At 38.8% G+C, this 25,712-nt stretch overlaps 1 protein-coding gene across 1 annotated transcript in view; it reads left to right on the top strand.

Moving 5' to 3' along the window:
* Nucleotides 1-25,712, top strand: part of UTP20 (UTP20 small subunit processome component) — a 96,470-nt gene that overhangs the window by 46,124 nt on the left and 24,634 nt on the right. Inside the window, exons 28-43 of the mRNA XM_036250972.1 lie at nucleotides 5,307-5,450; nucleotides 6,129-6,208; nucleotides 9,917-10,134; nucleotides 10,907-11,051; nucleotides 12,188-12,275; nucleotides 13,408-13,551; nucleotides 13,668-13,718; nucleotides 13,826-13,978; nucleotides 15,211-15,366; nucleotides 15,833-15,973; nucleotides 16,713-16,850; nucleotides 20,498-20,637; nucleotides 20,753-20,835; nucleotides 23,735-24,006; nucleotides 25,020-25,159; nucleotides 25,392-25,548. Coding sequence (XP_036106865.1) covers nucleotides 5,307-5,450; nucleotides 6,129-6,208; nucleotides 9,917-10,134; nucleotides 10,907-11,051; nucleotides 12,188-12,275; nucleotides 13,408-13,551; nucleotides 13,668-13,718; nucleotides 13,826-13,978; nucleotides 15,211-15,366; nucleotides 15,833-15,973; nucleotides 16,713-16,850; nucleotides 20,498-20,637; nucleotides 20,753-20,835; nucleotides 23,735-24,006; nucleotides 25,020-25,159; nucleotides 25,392-25,548 — 2,250 coding nt within the window. The remainder of the gene's footprint in view (nucleotides 1-5,306; nucleotides 5,451-6,128; nucleotides 6,209-9,916; nucleotides 10,135-10,906; nucleotides 11,052-12,187; nucleotides 12,276-13,407; nucleotides 13,552-13,667; nucleotides 13,719-13,825; nucleotides 13,979-15,210; nucleotides 15,367-15,832; nucleotides 15,974-16,712; nucleotides 16,851-20,497; nucleotides 20,638-20,752; nucleotides 20,836-23,734; nucleotides 24,007-25,019; nucleotides 25,160-25,391; nucleotides 25,549-25,712) is intronic.

The following is a 25,712-nucleotide window of genomic DNA, read 5'->3' as shown; positions in this document are numbered from 1 at the left end:
TGTGCGCCTTTATTTGGGAAGTTGGTTGGGACAGGAATACCTCACATCTTTCCAGGTTAACATTCTTATGCAAAGTTTCTTTAAAACAGTTTTCCATATAATGGGTATCTTCATTGTTATAAATATTTATGTATGGCCAGAAAATGCGAATTCTATCAAGTGAGTATTTTTAAAGGAGGTGAAATAGCAGAGAGTGAGTGAGTTCTACGTACATCTTAGAAATCAAAGTTGGGCAGAATTGAGCTGCTGTTTCTTAGGTTTTCATTTAAAGAGCCTAGATGAAGGACATCTCCCAGCATTCACTTGTTCAGAACGGCTGGAGAATGAATAGAACACTGTTAACATGATCCTTGCTGTTTAGTCAGTTACTCAGAGCTCTTTTAAAAACGAGTCCTTGGCTACAGTAAGGGCAGAGTTTTGGATGAAGATAAGCAGCACAGTGAGGCAAGACAAGCCAGCCAGCCAACTGCCAGGAAAGGGGCTTCACGAGGTGCTGCTCAAAAAGCATTTTCTGAATCGTATTCAGGACAGTAGTATATTCTGTTAGACTAGGTGTGTAGACATAGGTATACTCTTTGGAGTTCAGGGAAACTTAATGTCTTTATAGGCAAAGGCTTCGTGGAGAAGATGGGACTCAAAGCGAAGATGCAGAATCTGGTTTCTGCAGTTGATTCTTGGTTCATGATAAACAGACACAGCTTTAATTTGTCTGAAATGTGTTTCATTTGTCCTATGGAAATGCCCGGTGAACTGCCTCTCAGATGTGGTCATGATAACTGAAACCAACAGCCAAAGTTTATGCTGCTTTTGGGGGCTATATGCATAAATATAAATCTGCTTTAGTAAAGAAATAATATTCTCTAATTATAAAGATCCAGAGATTTAGAACACGACTTATATTTTGGTAGACACTCTTTTGTTTTCCTCATTCTTTCATTCATTTCTTCAACAAATATAAATTGACCCTACTCTGTGTGAGGCACTGTTGTAAGCGCTGGGGGTGCAGCTGTGAACAAAGCATTTGTCCCTGTCCTTACGCAGGAAATACTTACTTGACACGTGCTGTCTATCAGGCATTGTTATAGGCGGGAAGTGGGAAGGGTAAGGACCACTGTCGTGGAGAGAAAAGTGATATATGCATACATAAGTAATTAGAATGATGTCAGTTGGTGGTAAGTTCTGAGAGGAAAATAAAACGAGACCTATCTTCAGATCGCTGAAAGTCATTCTTTGTGTAGCTCTTGCCTGCCTAGTACCCTCTTCCCTGTTAATTCTAGCTTCCCTGGCCCACCATCTCTAGCTACGTGGCTCTTCTTCTTATCTTAGAAAGATGACTGGACTCTGCCTGGGTTCTTCCTTCTCACACTGATGCCTGAAACTCTCCAGACAGGATGATGGGGAATGTGTAGGTCTCACCTCCTCTATTTCTTCTTTGTCGGGGCTTACTGTCACCTACTGCCTGCAGTCTAGTGTCTGAAATACATTGTTCCTTATATTCTGTTCAGTTGTTAGTGTCTGAGAGGGGAGGCTGAATCTGGTCCTGTTGCTCCATCTGACCAGAATTGGAAAAACGACCAGCAAGAACAGGCAGAGAGACCTCCGAATAGCACGTTGCTGGAAACCCAGTAACTGGAGCAGAAGCCTCAGGGTACCTGGGGCGACAGGAAGAGTCCTCAACAGGGACTGCCTCAGTAGTGGGCCCAGATAACCCTGAGATAAAGGCTGCTTTGGCACCACCTAATAATGCTTAAAAAGGTGACACTTTCCCCAAGTAAATGGACTGCATCCAGAACAAAACTCAGAAACATTCAAATGATTTGAATGAAAATAAAATCCATGATGTCTGACATTCAGGCAAGTTTTTCCAGGCATCCCAAGGAGGAAGAAAATTTTATTCATGATGAGGACAAACAACAGTTAATAGAAGCAGACCCAGAAATGGCGTAGACGATAGAATTAGATAAGGACCTAAAACAGCTATTAGAAATACACTCCATATATTCACGAAAGTAGAGGAAAGCGTGAGCATGTTGAGGAGAGACATGAAAATGTGCAGACTTTAAAATAAAAGGAGAGAATGGCACAGGAAGTAACCCGACTGGGGGGTGAATGGGTAGTCAGGATCCTCATGTACCTACTGATCCATGGGAAGAACATTTGGCACAGAGGTAATGATCTATAGCAGAAGGACAAGGTGGCCAGGGCACAAGGGGCAGGGAGAAGTGTGTAATGAGCTCAAGAGGCAGGTAGGGCCTTGTGGGCTGTAATGAGGCCAGTTTGACTTCCAAGTGGTACTGGGAACCTCTGAGAGGTTTGAATGAAGTAGGGGGAATGATAAGATCAGTTTGATGTTTTGAAACTGTCTTTGATTGCTTTGTGGAAAAGAGGCTGTATAGGGGCCAACAGTGGAAGCTGAAGAGAGGTCAAGAGGAAGGTAGGGCCTTGTGGGCTGTAATGAGGCTGGTTTGACTTCCAAGTGGTACTGGGAAACCCCTGAGAGGTTTGAATGAAGTAGAGGGAATGATAAGATCAGTTTGATGTTTTAAAACTGTCTTTGATTGCTTTGTGGAAGAGAGACTGTATGGGGGCCAACAGTAGAAGCTGAAGAGAGGTCTTAGAGCCCTGGCCAGTGTGGCTCGATTGGTTGAAGTGTCAGCCCATGCACCCAAGAGTCATGGGTTCAATTCCTGGTCAGAATGCATACAGGGGCAACTGATCAGTGTTTCTCTCTCACATCGGTGTGTCCCTCTCTCTCTAAAACCAGTGAAAAAGCATATCCTCAGGTGAGGATTTACAAAAAAAAATGTCACTCAAAAATTTTGGAAAATTCTTTCTCTACATTAAGAGGGTTTAGGGGTAATAGGGAGCATTATCTGAGAATTTTCTTTTATGCCTTATAGCAAGTGACACTGTCTTTATCTCTACATGGATATATTAAATTTTAAATGGTTAAAGGTTTTATGAACCCTCTATAAGTCCACTGACTTTTTGGTTAACTTAGAAGTTAATCGGTAATACAGCCATAGCCTGTGTCAGCAATCAGTAACTCAAAAGCTCATTTGTGCAATTTCACAGTTAGTGAGGTGCTAAGCTTCTTGACAGGTAGGCATTTCTCTTATTTTTTAAAAAATTCTTGGACAAATCCTCAGAATTCTTTGAGGTTCTGTAATGAATTATTGCACAGTAATATTGCTTAAGTAAATTAAAGTTCTACAATTGTGTGTTTGAGCTAAGTTACACATTTACTTTTTTGTATCTGTCAGATCCTCCAAGATTTTGACTGGCATTCAGATGTATATTGTGAGGGTTGCTTTGGTTTGCTTTTATTTTTTCAGTACGTTTAAACAGTGGAATAACTTGGAAATGTACATAAACTCAGACATGTTGACTGTTCCTCTAGGAACTAAAGTCTACAATTGCTCACTTGTAGGGTTTTCCTCCAGTTTATTCAACAGTTACAGAGTAGACTGGGCAGCGGTGCTATAGTTATAGAAGTGGACAGAACACCGTTTCTACCCCATAGAGAAGGGGGCTTGATGGGGGGGTTGGGGAAAAGGTTGGGGGCTGTCTGATTTGTTTTCATGTTTGTTGAGATTAGTTTCTCATTTGTTACAGGAGATCATGATACCATGTTTTTCTTTTTCTTTTTTTCCCAAATATCAGTAATAGTTTTTATCATTCACCAAACATGATACAGCTGATAATGAAAATATTGCCAATAGAATTGAAGCACAGCAGAATGACTTATAATTGTGTCGCCTTCGTGATGGGAATGTGAAATACCATGATTCTTCAGACTTCCCAGCAAATCAGAGCATCCTTATTCTTATTCACTTGAATTGAAAATGTGCTCTTTCAGATTCAAATACTTCTGTCAATCAGAATATCAGGTTTTCATGACAAATAATTTCCCTGTGTTTTTTTGTTTTGTTTTTTTTGTAATTTCTTGGCCATAAGACTTGATATTCATTTATTAGAGCATCTGTGTTGTTTTCCGAAATTGCAGGGTAGTTTTTAGATTTTGATATAGGTAATTAAAGTCGTATGCAAAAATAAGTTGCCACTTACAGATCCAGAGTCCACAGTATATTCATCAAGTGGAAAAACATTTAGGCGTTGAATCTCTTCTCAAGTGTTTGCTTTTTATAGCATTCCGTGCTTGGGAGAAATCTCTCTCAGGCCTTTTTCTATCAACCTACTGAAAAATTTAAGACATCTTGAAATCATGTGGTAACTGACATCTTTTTGGATTGGGAGTCCTATCCATTCAGAACAGCCTGGTCTAAACCTCTTCATCCTTTAAGATCCAGTGGAACTTCTGCCTCTCCCATGAATTTATAAATCAGATTTATAATTCCTCCCCTCTTGGATATCTTTGGCATTTTTAGTCTATCACATAATTTAATAAATTTTCCTTCAGTAAGATTTTAAGCTGAGGTCAGGACTATGGCTGCCATGCCATTGGACCCAGCATTGGGGGCTCAGTAGAGTGTTCTACTCTGAGCCCGAACAAAAGACCTTCCTGTTTGTGATTTCTATAACTCCGTAGAGAAGGAGATGCCAGGAGAAGCAGCAGTGTCTGTTACAAAAGAAGTTGCTGGTAATTAGACATGCACCCACTCCAGCTTCAGTGCCCCTAAAGAGACATCTTGGTTTTTTTCTAAATCGTATTTTTCTTTTTCTTTTAATTACCTATTTTGAGATCTTCCCATGCCTTAATTCAGTTGCCTCATTCTCTTTTACTGCATAAAGTATTCCACTGTACAGTAAAAGCATAAATTCTTTAGTTCCCTAGACTGATTTTAGCAAGAATCATTAAAAATTCCTTGTTTTAACAAAGGGAGAATAATAATAATACAAATGTGAAAACAAAAGGGAATGTGACTTTCATTTGAAATGAAGATTTAATATTTTTTCCCTAATCTAAGGCATTGTGGTGGAAAAAAAAAATTGTTTTGTTTTGCTGAGAATGTTCTATTCGTAGGAAGAAATCAGGATTTTGCTTGAGACAGTTACTTGAGTAGAAAAGGGAAACGCTGTAGAACACAAAGCAGCTGTTCCAGCTGTGCTTTTCCCCTCAGGATACTGGGCTGTGATTTAGGTCTCTGCTCCCCCATCTTGTCCATTGGGAAAACCAGTGTGACTTGCTCAGTCGACATTTCCATGCGAATCAGAGCCATTGCCGACAGACTCAGTAACAAGATTTCCAGTTCGCCTCTTAGCTGTCTGAGCAAGAGTGCCTCCCGGAGAAGTCGAGGATTAAAGTGATGTACGTACATTTTTAATAGAAAATCTTTACTTTACAGATACAATTGAGGTTTATCAACCCACTGAAAAATTTAAGACGTCTTGCAATCAAAATGGTAACTGACATCTTTTTGGATTGGGAGTCCTATCCATTCAGAACAGAAGAAATTGATGCTGTATTTCATGGTGCAGTTTGGCCCCAGGTAAACCTTCATTTCTACATTCTGCCTGGATACCTTTGCTTATTCCTGGGTTATTACTGCACCCACATAGTCTACAGCCAGACATGAACGCCTTTCCTGGTCTTTTCTTTTACATCGAGTCTTTATTTCTGGAAGTTTTAGAACACTTGCTTTGCCTCTACTACCACCTAAAGCTCAAGAGCTAGTTCCTGAAATACTATGGCATTTATTGTTGAGGCTAATTTGAATATGATTGTGTCGCTTATGCAAATGTAAGGTATCACCTCACACGATGTATCTCTGGATTTTGACAAGCATGAGGGAAAATACACACATATTTTTGTTACACGTTTCCTTGTTTGATTTCTTTCGTTGTAGCTACTTGGTAATAGCTTAGGTTAGTTATTGCTAAGAAGACTGCAGGAGAGCCTTGCTTTTAGGAAAGATTTCTAGCTGTTCGAGTTCTGTCATCTCTGACCAGTGTCTAGCATTTCCATGCGCCACCTTCACCATTTTTCCTGTGTAGTTGTTATTTTGTATTACCTCAGTTTTTCCTCAGTCTCCTTTAACTGTTAATCTCTGTGCCTTGGCTCTTATATCCTCTGGGAAGGTTTCCGTGCCCGTTCTGCTTTTTAGTTATTTTTTTTCCTACAATTCTGTATGTTTTTACTTTTTGTTCTGTTTTTATTTTGTTCCTAGATCAGCAGGCTTGGATCTGAGAGTCAATATTCTCCTACTCCTCTGCTGAAATTAATTAGTATCTGGAGCAGAAATGCAAGGTATAGCCTCTCCCCCCACCCCCTTTAAAAAGAGCAGATACATTACTAATAATATGACATGTTCTTTTCATGCAATGAACTATAGAAGTAATTAAAGAGCCCTGGCGGGTTTGGCTCAGTGGTTAAAGCATTGTCCTGCGGTCCAGAGAGACCCGGGTTCAGTTCCCTGTAAGGGCATGTACCACGGTTGCAGTTTGTCCCCGGCCCTGGTAGGGTCGTGCAGAAGGCTGCCACTCCATGTGTCCCTTTCACATTGATGTTTCTCTCTCTCTCTCTCTCTCTCTCTCTCTCTCTCTCTCTCTCTCTCTCCCCCTCTCCCTCTCCCTCTCTCCCACTCTATCTGAACAAAAAATGGAAAAATGTCCTCGGCTGAGGATAAAAAAAAAAGTAATTAAAGAGAATAAGACAGCTGACTCTCAAAATACATAGTTTAAAGAAAAATATAGTTGCTGAACAATATGTATAGTGTAATTCAGGAAAATGCTTGTGCATATATACAGTTAGAAAGTGAAATGAAAAATGTTTAGAAGGATACATGAGAAACAGCTATTGTTACTATAGCATGTTGAGGTTTGGGTGGGCCAGAGTGAGCAAGGGGAACTTTTCATGATATGTCTGAGTGTTTGCATTATTTACAATTTAAAAAATGGAAACATAGGTAAAATAACATTTTGTAGTTTAATGCAAATTGAAATTCTAGAGTATTCTATCAAAACTTATACATTTTGCTATTTTTACAGTTTCATTAAAAGCTGAAAATTAGCCCTGCCTGGTTTCGCTCAGTGGTTGGAGTGTCGGCCTGTGGACCAGAGAGTCCCAGGTTGGGTTCCCGCTATGGGGCACGTACCAAGGAAGGAAGAAAATTAGAAGTATTGGAATTGATAGGGATCTTCTTCCCATGGTTAATAATTGTGTCAGCAGTTTGATTTGGCCTGGCAAAGGGAAAAAACAGAATGTGAAACACACCCAATAGTTATATCAGTACATAAATATTACCATTTTCTACGTGCTTGCTTAAAAATAAAAGCTGATTGGTAATTAGCATTTTATTTTATTTTTTCTCAGTTGCTGCTTAAAATCAGAAAAATTTCACAGGCTCTTTAGATTTTCTACATGTCTTCTACTCTTTGTAAAATTCCATCAAACTAGACATAAGCTCTCATGGTCAACATCCTTTTGAGGACATTATGAGCTGTTTACAGAACCTTTATTTAGATGGTTCAAAGAGGCTGTGTTACAGACCAAATGCATATTTACTGGGAAGTGTGGAAACTTGACCTATGCCATTACTTCTATGATGGCAACAGACTTAATTTTGCCCTAATCTATTTTGAAGAATGGAAGGTAGAATAAAAGAAAATTTTTTTTATTATTTTTTACTTTTTATTGATTGATCTCAGAGAGAGGAAAGGAGAGGGGGAGAGAAATAGAAACATTGATGAGAGAGAACACTGACTGGTCGCCTCCTGCATGCCCCCCACTGGGGATTTGGCCCACACCTGGGCATGTGCCCTGACTGGGAATTGAACTGGTGACCGAGTGCATGGGTCAATGCCCAACCACTGAGCCACACCAGCCAGGCGAAAATATTTTATTATTGATTCAACGATGCTAAAATCTTGACATCGGTTTTTACAAAATTGGGATCATACTGGATGATCTTTTGATTTTGACTTTGTTTTTTCGTGTGTCATTATGTCTTATTTCCCTGTGTCATTACATAGTCTTCAAAGACAAACTGAAGACCTTGACATTGTCCTCCTCAGGAAAGCCTGTTATATTTTTACTGGTAGGAAGGACTCTTTTAATTTATTTCCCAGTTTGGGGATGCACTTTCATATCTTGTTTTATTGCTAGATATTTATAAGCAGCACTTCATAGGCACACTTGAGAAATATTTTATATTGTATAATTTTTATGCAAATGAGCCATGAAGGACTTTCATGGTAGTGACTCGGTTTTATGTTAGTTGGGTCCTTCTCAAGGTGTAGAGCCTCATCGTTGGATGCCACCTTCTTGTCTTCTGCGTTTTCTCTTTCATTTTTGTTTGGAGTAAAAACAGGAGCACGTAGTAATAGAGGAGATAGGTGGCAGAATTTTCTTTTTCTTTCCTATTTAACACCTGATAGAAATCTTTAGAAGGGTTAACTTCTCTTGAATCCCCCATAGCAGTAGATATGAATATGTAGCTGTGTGTGGAAGAATTAATGAATGTTTCAGGACCACTTGATAGAAATGAATTTTTATCTTGAAATGTGGCTCCAGTTTATATAGTGTCAGTCAGACATTGCTTACAACTAAGGTTAAATTGTCTCAGGTTAAATTAGGTGCATTCCAGACAACAAAATCTTTCTTATTAACTAGAGTGATCATAAAATCTGTTGTCCAAACTCAAATATTCCTGAGGGTAAAAGAGATGCAACAAATTACGAAGCCATAAACTGGGACTGTCCCTGGCCGCTCTCTGAAGAGCAGCCCTGCTTCTGGCCACGGTGACCCCTGCATGGCTCAGTGTTTCCTTCCCTGCGCTCTTTCCTTGTCTGGAAGACCCTGTGACCACGTACTGTCCTTACTGCACTCGTCAGTCTTCACCGCTGACCACCAAAAGCTCCTTGAGGACAGAGACCATTTCGTATTTATTATTGTATCTTCCTCCACAGAGAGTTACCCTCTTAATCCAAGGCGAGCTGATATTCTATACGTGTTGACTAAGTGATTAAAGTTGCTGACTGAGCCATAGCTTCAAGTCTTAGCACCACTGTGTGTTCTTCGGCAAAGTCGGCCTTTCTGAGTTTTAGTTTTGCTGCCTATAAAATGGAAATAACAGTACCTACCTCATTAATAATATGTAAAGGGTCATCCTTGGTGCTTGTCCATACTGGGCCCAATATCTATTGGACAAAGAGATGTGAATATAATCCCTTCGAGATTTTCTATCAGTTTGTCAGTACGAAGTATATTCAGATGCCTGAGCTCTTTTCCCAGTACTGATAAATATTTTGAGTTTGACCTTCCTACTAGGATTACATCTCTGACTGTTAAAACAACTACTGATTTGCTCTCAAATGGAATGCCTTTGTGCCCTTTACCCAATTGGTGTGTTCCTGTGGGCCAGGATGCTCTCATCATTTGTGAGTGTTTCGATATTGGAGGTGGACTCATCCACGTACCCTCACAGATGACCCTAATCTCTGAACAGTGCATTTCCTGACACAGCAAGTGTTCGTTTTGGCCTGTACTCCTAACTCCCATGTTCTAGGACATTGCTTTTATTTGAGTCATAAGCATTCACATTCTAGGCTTGTCATTGAAAAATAGCCTGTCTTCAATGCGTTTGTTTTAGAAAAGGCTTAGACTTTGGAAATTGTGGTTCAGATCTCAGCTTTACCTGTTACTAGCTTCATGGCTTTGGGCAAGTCTGTGTCTTCATCTGTAATGTAGGGATAATGATACTACCTCACAGAGATGTCATGAGGATTAGATGATAAATGTGTAATAAGTGCCTAAATAATATAATGTTCGTGGGGTGCCTTAAATTATTATCCATCGAATTTTAGACTTGAAAATAATTTTCCTTTTGAGCATCTTATTAAGGTTCATGCACACACACGTGTATTTGTTAAACTCAATATGAAAATTCATATGGAAGATATTTTTAGAAATAAACATTGAGAAATAAGATGACTATTTCAATATCTTTCCTTACAGATACTTCCCTTTTCTGGCTAAACAGAAACCTGGGCACCCAGAATGTGATATCCTGGTCAATGTTTTTGCGCTTCTCTCAGCAAAGAACCTCTCTGAAGCCACAGCCAGTATCGTGATGGACATGGTCGATGACCTCCTCACTATTCCGGATTTTGAGCCCACAGAAACAGTTTCGAGCTTGCCCGTGACCGGATGTGTGTACGCAGAAAGTGCAGATGGTAGGTGTGCTGCGCAAAGCAAATGATTCTTACACCTTTGATGTAGTCTTTATTCCCTCAGAAAGGAAACAGTAGAAGTTGAGTCTCTTAATAACTTATGCTATTAAAAGCTTCTTTCCTCTTGCCTTGGCCAGTTTGATTCAGCGGTTAGAGCATCAGTGTATGGACCAAAGGGTTGCTGGTTCGATTCCCATTCAAGGGCACATACCTGGGTTGCAGGTTTGATCCCCAGTCAGTGTTGTGCAGGAGACAACCAGTCGATGTGTCTCTCTCACATCGATATTTCTCTCTCCCTCCCTTCCACTCTATCCAAAAATTAATGGAAAAATATCCTCAGGTAATGATTAAAAAAAAAAAAAGTTTCTTTCCTCTAGAAATTAATACCAATGTATATAAACTGAGTTTTCTTTGCAGTGGTAGATTTTCAGGTTACTTAAGCTTCAGAAAGCTCGACCATCTTTCTGGAAGTCACCAAAGGATTTCCACCGTCATGTCTCTGAAGTCTTCCTACCATATTATCTTAGTAGTTCTTTTACTGCTGCCAAAAATAGTTTAAATAAAGCCTCGGGGATCTCTTATGTAAATTTCTCATTTAGCTAACGATATAGCTATTTTGTCTAAGAAGAAAGTTATTTAATCTTTAGAGTTGAAATTTATTAAACTTTCATGGTCATTGAGAGCTTTCCTTGCCTGTCATTCCGAAGATGTTGTACAATTATCCTGTAAGAGAGTAGTTAATTAAAACCAAAACATTTGTCACTGTTTATTTCAGAGTCTATCACAGTGGGAGGACGATTAATTCTACCTCATGTACCTGCAATTCTCCAGTATCTCAGTAGAACCACAATAAGTACAGAAAAGGTGAAAAAGAAAAAGAACAGGGCCCAAGTCAGTAAGGAACTTGGCATTCTTTCAAAGTAAGTGATACCTTATCCTTAAAAGATAACATTACCATCCATGGTTTAAATTTTTTAAAATTATATCTAGTTTTTCCATTGTTTTAATTTTCAGTATTTCAGTATTTTTGAATGCCCTTTATTTTTACGTTAATGTAGAATTTTGTTTCTCTGCTGGAGTATTCATTAGAAACCTTCTATGGCATCTGCCTTCATTTACCCATAAAAGAGAACAGACTTCAAAATTCTGAAGAAGACTAATAGATTTGCTTGTTTCACCTTTGCATGTTTTATTCACTTAAAATTTTGAGTTACATGAGATCATATAGTTTTGATTTTTTTTTTAGTTTGATAAAAATAATTTAAAAGAACAATGTGTTTGTTTTTTAAGAGTCAAGAAGATTTCGCAAGGGTTTTTAAAGATTCTCTTTGGCAGTAGACCTAGTATATATAATTGTGATTTCTATAAAGAGCAAGGTTGGTAAACCTGAGTTCAAAAAATGACTCTATCTTAAGCTTTCATTGTTTTAGGACTTAGTTGTTGAAAGTTTATTTGTTTATTTTTGTAAATGGTATATTGGAATTTTCCAGGCACTTCTTTTAAATATTTTATGTATATTGTATTTCTAAAGTATGCAGAGCAGGGACCACAGTCAGTATGCTCGTTAAATTTCATCACAGGCTTTGTGGTAGTGGGAAGATGATGGCAGATTAGCATCAGAAAGACCAGTGTTTAAAGACCTGCTCTGCCACTTCCCAGCCAGATGACATCAGCTTCTCAGAGTCTCGGTTTTCTCTGGGAAAGGGAGCTAATAAATCCTACATTGTAGAGCTCTGGTGAGAGTTAAGTGGAACTACTTTATATAGTCTTAAAGTCTTGCACTTAAAAATGTTACTTCCTTGTAAAGTAAGAAATTACTAATTGACAGATTATAGCGTTGGAGTGCACTCTAATTCACCTACACAGTTAGTGTTACAGAAGAAGTAGAAGAGTAGCCATGAGCCTACAGCTGGAGAGAGGAGTGCGCACTGCTAAGTAACTGAGTTAAAATTCTTATACATACTTAAAAGTCTTTGATCACTGACGGTTCGACCCCTTAGAGAAATACTCTGAACTTGTATATTTTCCTTACCTACCAGTGTTTTTCCTTCTCTAGGATCAGCAAGTTCATGAAAGACAAAGAACAAAGCTCTCTACTTATTACACTTCTCCTTCCCTTCCTCCACCGTGGCAGTATTCCTCAGGTATAAATGCACAGGACATTGACTTTGTCTTTGAAGTGGCTCTTTATGCCCTGGCCGGTTTGGCTCAGCGGTTAGAGCATTGGCCCTCGGACCAAGGAGTCACGGGTTTGATTCTAGTCAAGGGCACGTACCTCGGTTGCAGGTCCATCCCCGGCCCTGGTCAGGTCTTGTGGGAGGCAACCAGTCGATGTGTCTGTCTGTCTCTCTCTCTCTCTTTCTCTCTCTCTCTCCTTCCCATCTTCCCTCCCGCTCTCTCTGAAGATAAATGGGAGCATATCCTCAGGTGAGGATTAAAAAAAAAAAAATGAAATGGCGCTTTATTAGGGTTATTTGCGAACAATAATTTTATTGATTAGATTTTTTTGATGTATTTGTCTTAAAGTGTTTGTGAAAAGATTTTATTCAGAAATATAAAATTGAAAACAGAAGAGAAAAATTGGGGCAGAATTAGGAGTAGGGGCGGGCAGGAATGTGGAGGCATTATCATCTACCGATACAGTAGCAGTGTTAGCCCTCGTTTTCCTTCATTCAGCTTCTCGTCCACTTCAGATCTTTTTTCTCTTGTCTGACTTTGATCAATAACAAATCTGGAACCAGAAAGTGCATTGTGTAATCTTAAATATGGATCACAGTGGCAAAACTGAACGAAACGTCAGACTATTTTAATATTCAGACATAGCAAGAGTTTCTGACATAATTTTCACACCCTAGTTCAGTCTTGATTAAAACAGTCTTCCTGTGGCTCGAACTCGTTTGTAAGGCCTCCGTCGTTACCCTGCCACCTGCTGTTACATAGTGGTTCCGCGTCGAAGACCACAGATCTGTGGACACCCAGAGGCGGGCATGCTTCTTCAGCAGGCTCATTTTTCTTGGCTCTTTTTTGACTGATAGCAGAAGAAGGTTTGTTTCAAGATCGGGATATTTTCTATTAGAATTAAAGGGAGAAACTGTTAGTGGACATTATTGTGGGTTTTGTGTTAAAATGCTAAGAACTTTTAAAAGACTATGGAATAACTCTTCCAGTGACCACTTTTACTTCTTATAATTATTTGTTTTCTATGCTATAATGTGTTAAAGTTGGCCAGTTTTATAAATTACTGAAATATAATTTCTCTTCATATTTCTTCTGAAGGATACAGAGGTGGATATTCTCGTGACAATACAGAACCTGTTAAAACATTGTCTGGAGCCCACAAGCTTCCTGAAGCCCCTGGCAAAACTCTTCTCCGTTATTAAGAACAAGCTGTCAAGACAATTGCTTTGTACAGTTTTCCAGGTCTGTAATGATTCATTTGACCCCAATCACCCCTGTGAGTGGGAGCAGGGGATTGACGGGAGTGGGTAGAAAAGTGAAGGTTTTATTCACTAATATACTGTTTCCATTCCTTTTAGACGCTTTCTGACTTTGAGAGTGGGTTAAAATATATTACTGATGTTGTCAAGGTAAGGAAAGACATCTCATTTCTCTTTTGCCTCAAAAGCGTTACCACTTTTATTTACTTACGATTTATATACCTCCACTTACATGGTTTCAATGGCATCTCTCACAGCTGAATGCCTTTGATCAAAGACATCTGGATGATATCAACTTTGACGCCCGCTTCTCAGCGTTCCAGACCATCACCTCTTATGTCAAAGGGATGCAAACTGTGGACGTTGACTACCTAATCCCAGTTATGCATAATTGTTTCTATAATCTGGAGGTAGGTTTTTAGAGCAAAACTTTGTGAATTATTTTTTATTGTTTTGATAATACAACTACATGATCTAATTTCTTCATTTGTGTTTTGAGGCGGACAAGGGTTTTTTTAGTGTAAAATTCCTTTTAGTTGTGGAATATTTTGTTTGACAGAGACTGTATTCTTATTCTCATGATTTGAAACACTGAGATTTTGAATAAAATAAAATAAGTCCAAAAGCAGTGCGTTAGAATAGGGAAATCCAAAGGAAATAAATTGGGGGTTACCAGGGGCTACAGGGGGAAGGAGGAATGGGGAGTGACTTCTTACTGCTACAGGGTTTCTTCTGGGGGTGATGAAAATGTTCTGAAGTTAGGTAGTGATTGCACCACCTTGTGACTATATTAAAACCCACTGAACTGTGCACTTTGAAAGGGTAAATTTATGGTACATCAGTTCTCAGTTTTTCAAAGTCATGTGACTTTATTGTTTGACAGTTTGATTTGGGAGAAATAAAAGGAGTTTGGACTATATTAAGTACCATGTTGCTGAACTGAATTAAGACCCCAAAATGGGGAAAATGAAGGCCTTATTTAATAGTTAACCATGTGATAGCATCAGTAATCTCTTTGTGTCATTTTATGATTATTCATCTGATTTTAAGGATTATGTAATATATGGAAAAGTAATCTCCCCATTTGGGGCTCATTCTTTATATATCATGTCAAATTTCAACACAAGGAATTCTATTTTGGTGGTGTGTGTGTGTGTGTTGGTGGGGTGTGGCGGGTTTCTCTTCAACACAAGGAGTTCTGAATGACTGCCTGGTTGGCTGAGTTGGAAATACTCTCTCTGTACCACTTTTTACATTTTCAAACCAGGAACTTTAGTGCAACTCGCCGGAATTATAACCAGCCAACTGTCATTTTCAGTGATCACCAAATACTGAATATTGAGAACGGCTTTACTAAACCTTTTATTCTGTTTGCTTTGAGAAGTAAAAATATTTTAAAAGTCTGTCATCATATTTTCTGGAACTGAGTGACACTTCTGAGTAAGCATGGTATTTCAGTCGTTTATTATGTTCCTCAGAACCCTGTTTGGTTCTTCCTTAGGAATGAAGTACTTGGGGGGCATTTCTTAGTAGGGATTTTTACATGGCGCACTGGCAACATTTTGTAAACTTTTTTGTTAGGAAACAGTATTCCATATTGTAGTTATTACACAGGATACTTTGGGTGTTTTTCTGTTTCCAGTTAGGAGACATGTCTTTAAGTGATAATGCCAGCATGTGCTTGATAAGCATCATCAGAAAGCTAGCTGCCTTGAAGGTCACGGAGAAGGAGTACAGAGAAATCATCTATCGTTCACTTCTGGAGAAACTAAGGAAAGGATTGAAGAGCCAGACAGAGGTATTGGGGTTTGCAGCTGTTACTTTATCTTTTAAGTACCACTCTCTGGTATTTTGTTATGTTTTTGTTTCCCTACTTCTGCTTAGAAAAGCAGTCAGGCTTGGTTTGTTTGTTTTTTTAATCCTCCCTCGAGGATATTTTTCCATTGATTAGATAGAGTATAGGGAGAGAAAGAGAGAGCGAGAGAAACATCAATGTGAGAGAGACACATCAATTGGTTGCATCCTGCATAGACCCCAACCAGGACTGGGGATCAAATCCACAACCCAGGTACATGCCCTTGACTGGGAATCAAACCTGTGACCCATGAGCTGACGCTCTAACCGCTGAGCCGAACTGGCCAGTAGATTTAATTAAAATACATATGTAAATACCAAAATTTAATGGCATTTTTGTGTTTCTTTGTATTATCTAGGAAGCAAATTCTTTTTAAAATAATTTTTATTTCTCAACTTGATATTTACAGAGTATCCAACAGGATTATACCACACTGCTTTCCTGTTTAATTCAAACCTTTCCCAATCAACCAGAATTTAAAGACTTGGTGCAGCTTACTGATTGCCATGATCCGGAAATGGACTTCTTTGAGAATATGAAGCACATTCAGGTGGAAGACATGTCTATGCTTTCCTCCCCACCCACCTCCACCCCTGCCCAGAAAATAAGCATTCCAGTCAGTTCTGTCTCTTTTAAAAAGATTTGTTTTAATTTTCCAAAAAGTTGTGAACTACTTGTCCCTTGATCTTCTTGGTATCAGTCAAATTTGAGTAGGAGATGATCATTTCCTGGAGTCTAATTTCCTTGGTGGTATCACAAACCACAATAACAATGTTACCTTTCTCTGCATTTATTTTTTTTTATTTGTTTTTATTTTTTTTTTTGTTATCCTCACCCAAGGATATTTTTCCACTTTTTTGTACAGATAGAGTGGGAGGGAGAGAGAGGAAGGGAGAGAGAGAGAGAAACATCGACGTGAAGGGACACATTGAGTGGCTGCCACCCGCACGACCAACCAGGGCCGGGGACAAACCGCAACCGAAGCACGTGCCCCTAGCGGGAACCGAACCCGGGTCTCTCCAGACCGCAGGTCGACGCTCTAACCGCTGAGCCAAACTGGCCAGGGCTCTCTGCATTTTTAAAGAACTTTAAATGCCTTGGAGCCATTGTTAAACGCTATGGATTATGTCTCTGGAAGCAGTCAAGACACAGGTGTTTGCTCATGTAACACATGGACGGACTGTATTTCACTCCTTAATCCTTTCATGGAAAAAGGACATGATACTGAAGTGGAGCTGGCTGTAGGTAAAATTATTCAGTAACCAGTTCATATTTTATCTAACTCACAGATCCACAGAAGAGCAAGAGCCTTGAAGAAACTGGCAAAACAACTAATGGAAGGCAAAATCATGCTGTGTTCTAAATCTCTTCAGAATTACATCATGCCTTATGCCATGAGATCAATTTTTGATGAGAAAATGCTCAAGGTAGGGCAGTAGATCTAGAAACCAGTAAACCTCTTCTCATACCATGACACTTTCCAAAGTGCAGATGGGGCGTTCATGTTGGTAATGTCACCATAATTAGAGACTTAGAATAGTTCTAAAGCCCTTAGAATTGTGCATGGCACATAGTGAATGCTCTATAAATGGTGGCTATATTTTCATTTTTGCTATTATTAGCTCATAAAAGACTAAACACAGAATATTTTCCCTCTTTTTAAAAAAATTTTTTTTTCTTTATCCTCACCCGAGGACATATTTCCATTTTATTGTTCAGATAGAATGGGAGGGAGGGAGAGAGAGAGAGAGAGAGAGAGAAAAACATCGACGTGAAAGGGACACATCGAGTGGCTGCCACCCGCACGACCAACCAGGGTCGGGGACAAACTGCAACCGAGGTACATGCCCTTAGCGGAACCGAACCCGGGTCTCTCTGGACCACAGGCTGATGCTCTAAGCGCTGAGCCAAACTGACCAGGGCAGAATATTTTCCCTTTTAGAAATGATCACATAACTAAGATGGCATCCTTTTATTTTTGTATCATAGGAATTAAACCTCCACTAATGAGCAGAGCAGTTATCTTCCCAAATGGATCATACGAAATGAAACAAAACAATAGCTGCCTTTTCCTTAGCCCTATACTAGATACAGGCACTATTGTAAGTACTTAAATACATAGTAGTACTGCTTCCTCACCACAGCTCAGCCCTGTGTGGTAGAGACTGTTACCACTGTTTTACAGGACAGGAAACTGAGAATAAGTGAGGTTACATAACTTTCTCAAAGACATGCGTTTCAGAACCAGTATTTAAACTTGGGACTGTCTTCACCATTAAGCTACATAGTGCCTAGAACAGTGCCTGGTACATGGTGACGACTTGATAAAAGTTTATTGATTAAATAGATTAATGAAAGACATTACTGAGAAATTTAAGTCTTAATTGCGGTAATATCAGGATTTGTGAATTTATATTGTATTGATTACATGGTCTTATGAAAGGATAGATTTGCTCTATTGTTTCAAGGTATTAAAATTTTTTTAAAGAATTACCTAAGTAGAAAAAGAGCACTACTTTAAGCTCCAGTGTAAAGAGCCAGTAAGCACAATCAGCTCAGAGTCTGATGGCAATAAAATAGGAAAGTGGTATAGATGGAAAAATAAACTATATTCAGGTTTGGTCAGCATTACCATGGTATATCGTTTTATAGTCTTATTTTTAACCTATTTATGACTTTACATTTAAAGTTGTTTTCTAGTAGCGTAGCTTTTTTATCCAATCTGACAATCTCTACCCCTTTTTTCGAATTTTTTTATTGTTGAGAGTATTACAGATGTCCCTCCTTTTTTCCCCTGTTGACACCCTCCTCCCCAATACCCCAGCACCCTCTTCACCACACTATTGTCTGTGGCATAGATGCATAGAAGTTCTTTGAGTTATCTCTTGCCACCCCCATCCCCCCTCCCTCTGAGGTTTGTCAGTCTGTTCCCTACTTCCGTGTCTCTGGATCTGTTTTGTTCATCAGCTTATTTTGTTCATTATATTCCACAAACAAGTGAGATCATGTGATATTTGTCTTTCTCTAAAGGGCTTATTTTGCTTAGCATAATGGTCTCCAGGTCCCTCCATGTCATTTCAGAGGGTAAGAGATCTTTCGTTCTTACATCTGCACAATATTCCATTGTCTAGATGTACTACAGGTTTTTTTTATCCACTCATTTCCTGTGCCACCCCTGTATTCATAGCAGCACTATTTAAATAGCTAAGATCTGGGAACAGCCCAAGTGTCTGTCTCTGCCTTTAATTGGTTTTAGACTATTTATGTTCAGTATGATTATTTATATGATTGAGTTTAAAGCTATGATCTTATTATTTATTTTTCATTTGTCCTATTTCTTTTTTCTCTTTTTCTCCCTTGTATTGAATTAATTGGATGTTCTTTAATGATTTGATTTTCTTTCTGTTGACATATTGGTTATCATTGTATAGATTTTACCCCTACATTAGATTTAAACCACACACACAATACAGTGTTGTTATTTTTGCTTTAAACAATTATCTTTTAAAGGAATCTGTTAAATAAGGGAAATATCTTTCATATTTGCTTGCATATTTAGATCCAGAAACTCATTTTTGTATCATTTTACTCCTGTAAGGAAGATAGGCGTCCTTTAATTTTTTTGTAGCTCAGTTCTACTGGTGATGAATTCTTTGAGCTTTTGTTTGTCTTTTCTCGTCTTTGCTTTTGGAAGATAATATTTCAGGGGTTTTCCTCTTAGTAGTTAAGAGGTAATGCTATTTATTGTCTTCTGGTTTATACAATTTCCAACAAGAAGTCATTCTTATCTTTGTTCTTTTTCCTGGCTGCCTTTAATGTTTTCTCTTTATCGCTGGTTTTAAGCCATTTGATTTTGATGTACCTTAGTATAGCTTCCTTCATGTTATTTGTGCTTGGGGTTAATTGAGCTTCTTGGCTCTATGGGTTTGTAATGTTCATACAACTTGGAATTTTGGATCATTATTTTTTTTTCAAAGATTTTTTTGGGGTTCCCTTCTTGCCTTGGGAGACCCCAGTGTGTATTAAACCCCTCTAAGTTGTCCCATAACTCACTGAGGTTCTTTTTTTTTTTTTTAATGGTTTTCATTTTGCTTTATTTTCCTATTGCTCTGTCTTCAAGTACACTAATCTTGCCTTCTGCAGTACCTTATCTACTTTTAATTCTATCTGGAATGTTATTCCTCTCAGAATTGTCTTTTCCATTTCCATAAATTGCCTTTTACCTTACATGTCTCTCCTTAACATACTCATGCTTTTCTCTCCATTGATCATGTGGAGTAAAATTGTATGAATTGTTTTACTGTCTTTGTCTACTAAGTCTATCATCCATGTCATTTCTGGGTCTGTTTCTGTTGGTTGGTTTTTCTTCTCTTTAGAGATATTTTTCTGCTGCTTTGTATGCCTTTGCAGCTCTCTTCTTTGTGTAGCTCTCTCCTCTCTGGGGCTCAGGCCTGTGGACTCTGACTGCTAAACCTCAACTCTGCCTTCTTAACTCAGGAGCGGGCCTTTCGGGGTTCCCCTTCTGTGCTGTGACCTGACCATCCTCTCTGCATGGTGATTATATATAGTGCACTTCGTTTGTTTCCTTTCTGTCAGGGAGCACTGTCCTATACGGTTTGATGTCTAAAGTCTGAAAACTGTTGTTCCATTTATTTTAGTCTTAATTTTCTAGGTTAAGGGATGAGGGTAAATCCAGTTCCTGTTCTCCGTCATGGTATAAAAGGGAGATCTTTGAGGCATCGTACTTTTGAATGTTGAGCAGTGCAACATATAGTTAACTTTGACATTTGACAGGTTTTATACATTTAATTTACTTCATTCGTAGTCTGTAGGCTTGAACCTATCGGGAAGGTCTGAGTGGAAAGAGTCCACGATGTGTTCGTGTCTTTCCATCGAAGGAAGATTTCATTCTTTCATTGGCAGCCTCTTTTCCTGGGGTGGAAGTGGAGTGTCGTTTGGCATTCCTTCTTTCCTGCCTCTGCTGGCCACCTGCTGCCTAAGGTTTCCATGCAGCACATGAGCTCTGTATCTTATCTGCAAGTGCTTTATGTTGATGTTCTCGGTTTTTTTACAGCATGAAAATATAACCATTGCTGCCACAGAGATTATTGGGGCTATTTGCAGACATCTCTCTTGGCCAGCATATTTATATTACTTGAAACATTTCATTCACGTCTTACAGACAGGACAGATCAATCAAAAGTTGGGTGTCAGGTATAGTCAACCTTCCTATTTTTAAAATCAAGTTTTGGATTATTCACTGAAATTGTCTCTTTAATCATAAAATGATATTATTAAACAAATATTTCTTTGTACCTTCTTTTAACAGCTTGTTAGTAATAGTGTTGGAAGCATTCCACTTTGACCACAAAACTCTTGAAGAACAAATGAGAAAAATTCAGAATGAAGAAAGTAAGTTTTTAAAACTTTTTAAAACTAGATTTCCATCCTGTTTTTGGATAATTTATGACAGTTAATTAAAGATGACAAAGTTCAACTTACTCCCTTTTTTTTTTTTGCTCTTGTAGCAGTGACCAGTGAATGAATCAGGAGGAAGTTAAATTGAATACTTTTGAGTATACTTGTAAAAACTTATTTAACAAGTAAAGGCAAGTCTAAATTATATAGGTGGAAATATCTGAGCTGTAGATTATTTATATAGAAATCCAATATTATTGCCTTCACATTTGGAAAGAGCATTAAGTAATGAATGCTAAGAAAATATAAGTAAATGATTAAAAATTAGAGTTAATGAAATGTAAATTAGATACAGTAAGGAAGGATTATTAAACTAAAAATAGGTATTTCACAAGGTTATAAATTGACAAACCTCTGACATGATTGATCAGTGAAAATAGAAGTCATAATAAACAACATTTGGAATTATAAAAGGTCACAATTAAATGAAAAGGTGAAATAATATTATGGTCTTTGTATTTATAAATTTGAGTACATGGCTGAAATGTACAAAATCTAAGAAAAGTAAAATACAAAAACTGACCTTAGAAGAAACAGAAAATCTGAATGGACCTGTGACCACTAAAGACATTATTAAATCTGTAGTTAAAAACCTCATGATGAAAATGCCAGCCTCAGACTGTTTCATAGGCAAGTTCTATAAACATTTAAGAAATGGATAATTTCAACCTTAATACCAGCTATTTCAGGTGATTGAAAAATAAGACACCCCCACTAACTCATGCAGTTGCTATAACTGGTTAATGGAATTTAATACATTAGCGTACAAAAAATATTGATCATCTGAATAGACATAAGAGAAACATTTGATTAAATTCAATTTCTGTGCATGATAAAAGCGATTATCAAGCAAGGAATAAATAGAAATTTCTTTAACCTGTTAAAAAATGCCTTTTAAGCCCTGGCCAGTTTTGCGCAGCAGTGAGAGCATCGGCCCAAGGACCAAAGAGTCACGGGTTCAATTCCAGTCAAGGGCACATACCTCAGTTTGGTCCCCATTCCTGGTTGGGGTCGTATGGGAGGTGACCAGTCGATATTCTTTCTGTCTCTCTCTCTCCCTCCCACTCTATTTGAAGATAAATGGAAAAATATCCCTGGGTGAGGATTTTTTTTTTAAAGCCTTTTAAAAACCTAATGCAACATCATAGTCAGTAATAAAGGATTGAAAGTCTTTTCTTTAAAACCAGAATGAGGCAAGGATACCTACTAATATTGTTTATGCCGCATATCAAACCAGAAGTTTTAGCCAGCACAGAAATGTACGGAGAAGAATGAACCCTCAAATTGGCCAAGGTATCTGTCCTAATTGGTTTGACTAAAGACATTTAAATATTCTAGCCCTCAGTTTGCATTCCTCCAACATTTTTACTCAAAATTTTCTAATTCTTTGACTCATGGTAAAATCATTCTAGAAACACATTAATGAATAAAAAAGATGGGTTTGAATGTGTAGGAACCATTTGTGTTTTAAACAATTAATGTACGAAAGCCCTTTATTTTTTTATTTTTTTCCTTTTATTGATTTTAGGGAGAGGGAGAGAGAGATAGAAAAGTCAATGAGAGAGAACATCGATCGCTGCCTCCTGTGTGACCCCACTGGGGACGTGGCCCACGACCTGGGCATGTGCCCTGACCAGGAGTCAAACCAGCGACCGTGGGTCGATGCTCAGCCACTGAGCCACACCCGCTGGACCGTATTAAAGCCCTTGAACAGTTTATCTTTAGCCAGTTGAATCTGCATTTTGAAATTTTGCATAAATAGAAACATTAAAAATTTTAAGTACTGAATTTACTTAACTCTTTTCTTCTTATATAAGACTGAAGTTTATAACATATTTTGATCACCTTCTATGAGCTGGGATTATAGACACTATGTTATTTATCCTCCTAAGAACCTTAGTTATTAGTTACCCAGTATTTTTGATAAGAGAAATTAAGGTTCAGGAATATAAAGTAACTTTTTGAAAGCTACTCAGCCAGTAAACAAAACAAAGACTAGTAACTGCCATTTTCTGAACGTCCGTGAAGTGTCAGAAACATATTTTAGTTGCATTTAGACTTGATCTCATTTAATCCTCACAGTAGCCTTGCAAGGTGCTGTCTTCATTTTACTAGTGAAGAATCCAGAGCCCACTAGGGTTAAGTTAACTGACTGTGGTCACATGGCTGGTTAACAGAGCCACGGCTGGACCTGACCCACAATAATATGCTGCCTAGTTTTCCTTAATAAACAGAACCCTATAGCAAGGGAATTTCTGCATGAGAACTGATGACTGCCATTACGATTTTCCTGGTCGTCAGTGTAGGTTTTTGCTTTTAGAAACTTCTAACCACAGTACTTTGGAAGCTTGCTTTTGTTTAAGATCCTCCCAAAGTTCACACACTCCTTTATTTATTTATTTTTTAATATTTTTCATTGGTTTAGAGAGAGAAGAAGGTAGAGAGAGATAGAAATATCAATGTGAGCGAGAAACATTGATCATCTGCCTCCTGCACGCCCCCTAGTGGGAATGGAGCCTGCAACCCGGGCACGTACCATGACCGGGAATCAAACCAGGACCTCTCAGTCCATGGGAGGACACTCAATTCACTGAGCCACACTGGCCGGGCGACACACTCTTTTATAATGGTCAGTGTACTTGTCTCTGTTCTTCATTAGACTCTCAACTGTGAGGGAAAAAACATCGTCACCCCATAACCCTCATTTACTGTGGTTTCCTCAGCACTTACCTTGCCTGCCTGCAGTTGGTGACTAGATATTTTTTATTGGAGGTTGGTAGAGAAGACTCTGTTTTATTCAATTTAAGATGCCTTTTGTCATTGCTAAACATAGACACAGCAGAAGCGATCGAGTTGCCAGAGCCTGAAGCCGTGGAACTAGAGCCCATGGGTGAGGAAAACGTGGAAAGTGGGAGTGACGGAGAACTGGGAAACCCCGCCCCAGCCGACGGTGAGGGAGCAGCAGCTAAGGAAACCGAGTGTGTCTCCCAGGCCTTCTCTTCCCTTCCTCGGAACAAGGAAGAACTGGAGAAGACAATTAAAAATATCCAAGGAGCCATAACTGGGGATATCCTACCCCGGCTACATAAATGCCTGGCATCTACGGTAATCATTCTCTTCGGGGCCAGCAGGTCTGTGTGAGTTGGGCTGTTTGTGGGGCCCTGTCGGCCTGAGGCTCCTCACTGTTACTGATTGACTTCAGTTTGGGGATGTTCTTTTATCTCAACACTGCACAATTCCCGTCTCCCCCGTCCCTTTGGGTTCATCTCCTGCCGCAGCTGGGCAGCAGTGTGCCCTCGTCCCGGTTTTCCTGTGCTGGATGGAGCTTGTCTAGGTCTGAAGTAGATAGTAAGGTGGCTTCCATTTCGAAAACAGGTTATTGAAAATTAGAGTCTGTTTCCCCTTTTTACTTCTTGGCCACTTCAACTGCTGTTCGAAATGATCTTCCAGCTGGTTGACAGGGATAACCTTCAGCAGTGGACTTGCATGAAGCCAGAGCCCTTCCGACTCAGTACAGAGCATGGGCTGGCACACTGGCTGTGGCTGACTCTAGCCTGCGGCTGTTTCAGTGAGTAAAGTGTTAGTGGAGCACAGTTATTCACAGTTTATTTACATATGTTCAAATTCTGGTTTGTATTACCATAGCAGAGCTGAGGGGTTTCAACAGAGACAAACCAGAAATATTGGCCATCTGGCCCTCTACAGAAAAACTTCTGCCAGCCCCTGGTGTAAAACACTGACTTGGTCGTTTTATATCTTAGTAAATAACCTTATTTGTGGCGGTGTATTTCTTATGGACAATGTCACTCAAACACTTGAAAGTCCAAGTTGATGCAAATTTATATAGTTCATAGCAATCTTAACCCACATCAGTGAAAACTTGGCTTTGTTTTTTTTCTGGTTGCTCTTTTGAAACAACATTTATATCCCTATTATTTTTACAATTTTTAGAGGGTTAGTCTCAAATTGCGTAATTTAGTTTGTTTTCTAAGGCAGTACACTCAGAAATGGGCATAAGCTGTATCAACGGAGCTTGTCATTCAAATGAAAGGTTGCAGTGTTGGTAGGTCCCAGGTCTATTGGTCTTCATTTTAATTTAATGTAAATTTTTCTTACAGACGAAAAGGGAAGAAGAACACAAGCTCATAAAATCCAAGGTTGTGAATGATGAGGAGGTGGTTCGAGTTCCTTTAGCTTTTGCCATGGTTAAGCTAATGCAGTCCCTCCCGTCGGACGTCATGGAAGCTAACCTGCCGGGGTATGTTGACAATCGGAAGAGTTCCGTGAAAATCAAAAATTGGTTCTTTCTTCCTGACTTGAATCTCTTTTATCAGGAATAAGAGAAGTGCTGTCACCATTTGCTGTGGTTTACAATCCTAATTGGGAAATCTGGTTTATGGGCAATTGAGAGAGAGAAGGATGTTCATATTTATTATTTGCTGTTTCTTTTATTTTTTTGATTAGTCATTTTTTAATTTCTCATTTTGTAGTATTTTGCTGAAAGTGTGTGCCCTCCTCAAGAATAGAGCACAAGAAGTCAGGGACATTGCACGTAGCACTCTTGCAAAAATAATAGAAGACCTGGGTGTGCGCTACCTACAATACATTTTAAAAGAATTGCAGACTACCCTTGTGCGTGGATATCAGGTAAGCTGCATCATGTGCTTTGTTTTCAGGTTGGGTTGGAGTTTACGTATTTGCAGTTTGAACACTGAAAGTCATGCTTCTGTGGGTCTGTCTTCAGTATAGTTGATCCACTGAGATAGCAGTCAAGAATAGTCAAAAATGTCCAGCTGGTGTGGCTCAGTGGT

The sequence above is a fragment of the Molossus molossus genome, unplaced genomic scaffold (assembly GCF_014108415.1).
Source record: "Molossus molossus isolate mMolMol1 unplaced genomic scaffold, mMolMol1.p scaffold_m16_p_10, whole genome shotgun sequence".
Lineage (NCBI taxonomy): Eukaryota > Metazoa > Chordata > Mammalia > Chiroptera > Molossidae > Molossus > Molossus molossus.
This window is presented reverse-complemented; position numbering and strand designations above follow the sequence as displayed.